Source organism: Dreissena polymorpha, chromosome 13 (assembly GCF_020536995.1).
Source record: "Dreissena polymorpha isolate Duluth1 chromosome 13, UMN_Dpol_1.0, whole genome shotgun sequence".
NCBI classification, from domain to species: domain Eukaryota; kingdom Metazoa; phylum Mollusca; class Bivalvia; order Myida; family Dreissenidae; genus Dreissena; species Dreissena polymorpha.
The window spans coordinates 14,518,379-14,526,528 of NC_068367.1; the positions used below are offsets into that span (position 1 = coordinate 14,518,379).

Consider the following 8,150-nt stretch of genomic DNA (forward strand, 5'->3'; position numbering starts at 1 on the left):
TTCTATCTCGTGGCCACGAGTTAGAAAAAAGAGGAATGCAAAACTAAATAAAAGAGGAGTGCAATTAAAAAAAGAGCGGTGCTGTAAATAAAGGAAGGGTGCATTAAACAAAAGAGGAGAAAATTTCGAGATCTCGAGATCCCGATTAGCTTACTCGTGGCCACGAGTTAGTCAGCCAATCAAATACTATCTTGTTCCCTCAAATTAATCAGCCAATGTAGAATGCCAAAATAATTATACGTCGGAAAACAAACAAACAAACACGGACAGTCGTCTTTGTAAATATAATTACATTTACATGTAAACATTTTGGCAAGATACACACTTAATAATATGGCACAAACGATAAACATATAATTCTCACTAACTCATTGTTAGTATTCATGATAATATGAGTCGCGTTCTGAGAAAACTGGGCATAATGCATGTGCGTAAAGTGTCGTCCCAGATTAGCCTTTGAAGTCCGCACAGGTTAATCAGGGACGACATTTTCCGCCTTAACTGGATTTTCTTGAAGAAGAGACTTCCTTTAAACAAAAATACCGTGAATGCAGAAAGTGTCGTCCCTGATTGGCCTGTGCGGACTGCACATGCATTAAGCCCAGTTTTCTCAGAACGCGGCTCATATACCTGTATATGGGTATACATGTATTTCGATGATTATATTTCTACTATCGTACTTAACATGTGCACATTGTGAACGAATACATTTATTGAATTTATTAGTTCACGGTGTGCATATAGCAGACATATAATTATATTCAATACTCTAGTTGCTTGTATGTATAGCTGTAAAAGTGTAATACTGCATTCGAATATTAGACTATTAGATCTTAAAACAGACAACTAAAATAACTGCTGTAAAACTAGTTGTTAACTACGCAACTACGCAAAAAAGAAGTCGTAAAGCTGAGTAAAGTACAGTAATGTATAATTCTCATTTCTATTGTCCATATATTTATGAAATTGTGATAGAATACAAATTATTGCTACAATATCGTTGAATTAGCCAGAACACAACGCCTTGTCGTTCTAAAGCTATAAAAATACGGATTTTGCCCTCGGGGTTTTAATTATACGCACTAGAATTCTAAATCGGTATTTATGTACTAAATAACTTCGATATTGAAAAAACAACACGATATGGATGGAAAAGTATTTACAGATCCGTAAAATACGTTAAATGCCCACATATAATATGTATCATAAAATGCTTTAAAGATCTTGTTGACGTCAGGTCTTTAAAAGTTTAGTGTTATTTCCCGCCTCCAATACAGCATTTGCTTAAAACATCAATAAATAAACACAGATAACACCCTTAATGAAACATTGAAATAAATATTGACTGAAATGCAAAGGAAATAATGCACTTGCATTGAAAAAATATGTTACTACGTATATAAATATGAATTGGGATTTGATCTGCTCTTTCAATTAATATTGTGCACGTGTTTAAAATACTCAACATATATGTATACATATATTCTTATAAAAGGTAAGTTTAATTAGCAAGTTGTATCTGTAAAACCAAAAATAGGCCAACGATCACACCGACACTATATAGCGAAAACCACAAGACCTTAAAGCGTTTCGGCGGTCGAAATCTGACAACCTAAACAATTATCAACAATCTAAAAATAAACAACCAAAAAGTTCTTAGCTCCCTAAACCCAAAGGTTTTGATTGACCAAAACCCACGACCCTTAAGTTTCAATCGACCGGAATCGCACGACCTAATAGTTTAAGCGACCGAAACCTCACATAGCCCTAAATTGTTCAACGACAGAATTGCTACAGCCCTACAGTTTAAAAAAAAAACAACTGAAAATCCTGAAAGATAGCATTGAAGTCGGCGGTGAGTTTAAAAAAATTAACCTTCTGCTCCTCCTCCTCCATATAATTCCCTTTGCGATCTAGAAAAGAGCTCACACATTTTGTCAACATAAAACACACATACAATCCCAACATTAATGCGTTTATGCGTCATGTTTCTTCGAGTTTCTGACTGGTTTCAAGGACATTGGTGACAGGCTGACATTGGATAGCCAGTTCTGACACTTTTGTATGGATCTCTCCCGCACCAAGCGAGGCGGTATCTCCTTCTCCTCTTCGGAAATAATAGGCCTATGATTGTACCTGCTATCAAAGCCCGGCGGTGTAATTTCAAAGTCGTCCGGAGTGGCTACGAATTTATAGTTTCCTATTCCCGGTATTTTGTAGTTCTTTTTCTTTGCTTGCTCTAAACTGTATGCGTTCGTCTTCGAATTGGATTGCAAAGTTGCACGACTAAGTCTGGTATTTTCACGGATAGCGGGGAAAAGCTTTGCGCGTTCCAAATCTTCGCTCGAGGCATCGTCGTATTCTTTCAGAGGACTTGGTGAAGAATAATGCGAACTATTTTCGTCATTGCCTAAACTATCCATGGACTCAAACTGGTTTCTTAAGAAAGACTTTGAGCGCTCCCGCATTATGCAATCATATTTATTCCTATTCTCATTCATTTTCCTTTGAGCTTTTACACTTTTGTGAAGAATGTTATGGGAACCGTTTTCAACGCCGCCTTTCCTCTTACGATGAACTCCCATGTCATTCAACGTTTCACGTATTGCATGTCTAGCCTCTTTCGACATAGCTAATTTGTTAATATCTGTCTTAGTATTATTGGGAAAATCAACGCACTTTGAATGCTTTTTTCTTCTTTCCTCCTGATGCGAAATTAGTGAATTTGTTTCAGCATCGAAAATACCACTAGACGTAGAAATTCGAATTTGTGACTCAAGTCCTTCAATTTCGCTGATATTATTACTAAAATCAAACGCTTCACTGCCTATATTGTTAGTTTTGTAACTCACGTCACAAATACCATCACTATCACACTCACTATTCTCTAAGCCACTACAGTTTTCAAGCTCTTCTTTGTTAACATTTACGATATTGAAAGCAACTCTCTTCTCAGAAATGTCGTCTGCTTCAACAGGGTGTTGATTGTCGTCTGCATCTGGTGTTGCGGTATAGCTGCTAACACCACTGTCATTTGATTCAATGACTTTATTGTCATGTCCTGTGCCACCTGTTGTAAGAGTTATCCTATTGTGCGTAGATTCATCACCCGGCCAACTTACCGAAGAATGTGAAGAAGATCTTTTGTGGGTGCACTCATCAGCGCAAGATATGGCAGGCTCTCTGCTAAGATTGTTTTCATCCGAACCGGTGGATTCTTCGAACGCTTGTCTAGTATTTTCTGTAAAGGATACGCGTGTTTTGATATTAGGGTCGTCAATATTTCGATAACCTTCGTCAGAGAATTCAGTAACAAATCCATTTATCTCATACTCATTATTTAACACTTTATTTTGTCTGATCTTTTTTACGGAGTTATCGTTTTGTTCTGTTTTACTGTAAGTATGGTTGGCAGAGTTTAATTTTCCTTTTTTTCGTTTAAGCCGTCTGTTTGTTTTCGTACTCAACTTAATGTCCTGATTAAAGCCGCACGTTGTTCGGCTTCTTGGCGGTTCTCTCACTGTATCCGCTTTATCCCTTATGTCACATGCGCTTTGACACAGACGGTCCTTGTCGGTTACATCTTTTTGATTCTCATTATTATCCAGAGGTTTACCTTGGGACGTTTTAGTAAATTCGTTTTTAGCATTTGTTCCGCATCTAGTTCTGATAGCTGCACTTTTAGGTACACGCTTATTACCCTTGCTCCTTACATGTTCGTTTGATCTCCTAGAACTTAATTCCGTTGCGCTCTTCGCTTTTTGTCGTCGGTATAAATATCTAGAGGAAGGATTAGCGTTCTTAGCACTTTTCAAATTTGTTCGAACAGTTTGTCGCCGGATCGTTTCAGGGACAGTCTCCGGGCGTCTATTTATATTTAACTGGTGTTTATAAGAATTATTATTTACCTTCCTGGGATGCGCAGAGTTTAAAGGTGGCTCTTCATCGTAGCTTATCAAACTTATCAAATCTATATCTGTGCTCCTCTTAAAAATATCAAACTCAGTTTTATAGATCGCACGTTTACTGAGAGTAGCAACGGAGTAATAAGGGAATGACATGTTTTGTTTGCTATCTAGACTTGCCTAGCACGGTACATTGAATATATATGGTCATTGATATACAGTTGATAGGATCGTTGATCGCTTTTAATATCGTATTTCAATCGTCCGGTGTCACTTTCTGTTTATGTTTCAATTGTAAAACGCTAATCCAACATTCAATTGACACATTTGTGTGACTTATTGTTGATTTGTTTATCTTCGTTTCCAAATTACTCTTTAGAAAAGAGAAACTTGTGTTCCGATTCATTTAACTCGACCGTCTTTCTGTTCTTTTGAATTGATCAACTAATCTCACCCTGGTGCTCTTTAATCAGGACGTACAAACACAATCTTTACACTGTGTGTGCACGCGGTCCCCTGCTACGCCGTGGTGTTGGTACGAAATGTTTCGTGACGCACGCCTTTTGCGGCTTTAACAATTGAAATCTGCACTTGGAATTTTGTTTGTTTGCGACAGGATCCCGGTTTTCATTCTGAAATAAAAAATATTAATATAAAGAACATGGACATGTGTATGTAAGATACACAATAATTCGTGTGTATGTAAGATACAAAATAATTCGGAGTGGTGTAAAATTTAAACAGCCTTTGTATACTAAATTCTATGTCAATAAGTTCAAGTACAACATATAATATGATGCGATAATTTATTTACATAAAATCAAGTATATATAATATTAAATAACAATTATTTATTAAATATGTACTCATATATATATTTATATGTATATTTTTATATCTATATATTGTTTCATGTTGCTCATTACATGTAATTAATACACCATCCATGCGTAAACATAAACAAATCTTAAATGAATTGCAAATACTACACAATAGTACACATAAAAAGTACCACTGATATATCCTATTGAGTTTGCAAAATTGCGAGACCAAACTTGTTTTATTGAGATTTCCTTTAGTCCAACGCCATTTATTTAAAAATAACTACACATACATGGGTTCAAAAGCACTCATCGCTGTACGCCGAATCACCTACACGCTTCAACTCGAAAGTCCGTTGATATAGTATGTATAATAGTTAAATGTATCGATCCAATCAGCAGAATTCGGCACGCTGTGCTAGCAGCAACAGTATCACGAATTTTAAAGCTTAATTTTAAGATGAACTTGTGCGCGTTTATTTCTCATTAAATGTTTACATTTCCCTCACACCGCTGAAAATTGTTCAATCGGGCGTAAAAACTCGCCAAAAGAGTGGCTGCAAAGAGAGGCCGTTTAATTATATGGAAAAAGCAGCGGATGACGAATTTTATTGGCGACGTTGATAAAGGATCTATAAGAAATAAATAAAAGTATTTGCTCCTCTGTACTAGACCGGATATTGGAAAAGTAGGTCATAAAATTAAATACCGGTACTCTAATACGTTCGAGCAACAAACTTTCACGCACTGCATTAAACTTAGCATGTAGTTCGTGTTGATTAAATAAAAGAAAACGAAATAAAATCTTGTTAGGATTAAACCGTAAACGATTTGAACTGATGCATTGTAGTACTTATTTATGACATCGCGAAATAGATGACATTTGTCGAAATGTTCGACACATTGACTCAAATAAAATTGCATCTTTGAAGACTATCTGCCACTTTATCTAGCCACAGTCGAATATATATTAATTGTGTTTACAATTTTCTCCATGATATAAATATCTTTAAAAAAGCACCATCAAAAATCACGAATAAGATTCTAAACTGCAACTTACAAATGCAAATATAATCCATAAAAGCAGAATACCAAGTATAAACTTCCACTCATCCAACATTAATTGATAAAACACAATCTGAGCTGATTGCGTGCTCTATACAAATTGGCCAATAAATATTTGGCTACAGATATTCATTGTATACGAACTCTGATCTTGGACCACATCAGAGCCTTTATATCCCACCACAATTATTTATTGTGGGAAGACAATATCGGCAATTAATTGGCAGTGTCCAATTTAAATCTACCCTTTTTAATTAAGATGTCCCACGAAAGAATATGTAACTGCGCAACTTGAAATTTTCGGCGGAAATGGACGGCGGAAATGGACGGCGGAAATGGACGGCGGAAACACAATAATGTCAAGTCGCCATAACCACGATTTCTTATCACCCAATCAGTTTCGATTTCTGTTGGTTTGTTAGCTCTTGTTAGCTCTTGTATTGGCAGATTCATCTGTTCTAGTATAAAATTAATAATCCATACTTAACATTTCAAAATGCTAAATACCAAACACCCGTGCGCTCTATGTACCACTGCATGATAATTCAATTGAACTATAGTACATACATGTATATATTAATTGCCTCAATGACCAAAATGCAGGTTTACATGCACTTAAATTGCTTATCTAGGATAGCCTTGAACTATTTTACGTGTGAGGAATTTTGTATGTAAGGAAATACGCTAATGAAGAAAACTATGTTTTCAAGTATTCGGGTCAGAACAAAAATCAAGATACCCATAAATAACACAGTGGTGTAGCTTGCGATTGAAGCTAATCCAGTTAATTTCGTCTGTTAATTGAATCAGTAATTGACCTCTCGCGATCTTCGATCCGTTCCCACGATATAAAGGTCTCGTTACACCGCTACATGAGTAATTTATGTACGACTTAATCGTGTATGCAATCAATTTGACGTTATAAGCAATCTTAATGTGGATTGCAAGACATTGTTTCTACGACTTGCAACATTTTCCGAAGTGCCATCCAGGGCATTTTGATAGAAAATGGAAATATTGGCGTAACCTCGGCTTTTGTTTATTTAAAAAGTTCACAAAAAATATTTGGCAGCCTTCTTGCCTTAATTGTTTTGAAATGGTAGTGGAGGAAAACGTCTTGTTTCTTATTTGCCGTGTTTGGACTTCAATTGTAGATAAATCAAGAAGATACTACCTTTTTACATTAGAAGTTCAATTAATGTATTTAAATCATAGTGCCAAGGGTCAAGTTTATCGATAAGAGTACCAGGGCGTTTAATCTATCAATTGTTTTAATTGCATGACTCCAACGCGCTTTGATTGTTTGAGTGTTTAATGGGGTATTTTAAACGGGTAAATATTCAAAATAACATTCGATGAAACAATAGTTTAGGCATTAAGTACTTATCTTAAAGGTTTTTATGATTAATATATTTGATAGGTCCTCGATAACGTGCATTAAATCTGCTTTAGCCGTAATATCTTTAAAAAAGTTATGGTCATACTAATTCGATGACTAACTGTTTTTTTAATCAAATGAACGGTGAAGCATCATATATTTGCAAAATTTTACACTAGAATTAGTGATTCGCAATAGCCGTAATATCTTTAAAAAGTAAAAAAAGTAAGTCATACTAATTCGATGACTAACTTTTTTTAATTAAATTAACGGTGCGACATCATATATATGGAAAATTTTACACTAGAAAAGCGATTCGCAATGTGCACGTTATGAATTAAAAAAAACACTTCCAACCGAATGCTTTATTTCAATGTTCATGTTTTTTTGCGCACCGTAATTCTGCTTAATGTTTGCAATGTTGTATGAACGACCTGCGATTTCTTTAAATGCGCGTTTACATTGTATGTGCATATTTTGGTTATTTATTTACTTTTAATTTTTATGGTGTATTTATCGACCACATTTTTATTTATACAATGTATTAAAAGTGTATAACTATATAAATTCGTAAGCTATCGCATAATTACCTCACCTCTTTAAGCCTTAATCCATTATACACGTGCTACATTCAGAACATAGTTAATGAAATGTAGAACGAACTGTACTTAACAAATCATTCAATCAAAGCCTGTATATGCAACGGGTATGTTTATTGCTTTATTTTAACATAAATGTTGCATTTTAATAATCGCTCAAGACTGTTAAATATACATTTGTTTGCCTTTTTGACAAGGTACTGATAAAAACGAAAGTTCATGGGAGCCAAGTTTTGATAAATGGTATTAGCTCCAACAATGCGTTGAAAGCAATAACTTGTCACTCGTAAGCTATTAAGCGGCGTGCATTCATAAGTTTAACGTCGATAAATCCTTGTAAATATTAACAAATTCTACGTTCGTGGCATTTCTTATGGAGCTT

The 8,150-nt window shown here is 35.2% G+C and overlaps 1 protein-coding gene across 2 annotated transcripts; it reads right to left on the reverse strand.

Annotated features, from left to right (window-relative positions):
- Positions 1–316: 316 nt before the first annotated feature.
- LOC127855946 (uncharacterized) lies at positions 317–7,916 on the reverse strand. 2 transcript variants are annotated; one of them, XM_052391873.1, is made up of 2 exons: positions 7,765–7,916; positions 317–4,537 (listed from the first exon to the last, which is right to left on the reverse strand). In XM_052391873.1, exon 2 carries the CDS (start codon positions 4,059–4,061, stop codon positions 1,977–1,979), a length of 2,085 nt encoding a protein of 694 aa, XP_052247833.1. In that variant the 5' UTR covers positions 4,062–4,537; positions 7,765–7,916; the 3' UTR covers positions 317–1,976. The 2 variants fall into 2 exon arrangements, with proteins under 2 accessions (XP_052247833.1, XP_052247834.1); XM_052391874.1 differs by having other exon boundaries at positions 7,760–7,916.
- Between the last annotated feature and the right edge of the window lie 234 nt (positions 7,917–8,150).

Bases quoted from the DNA above. Each gene is read 5' to 3' on its own strand.
- LOC127855946 (XM_052391873.1), bottom strand. From the start codon at position 4,061: ATGTCATTCCCTTATTACTCCGTTGCTACTCTCAGTAAACGTGCGATC.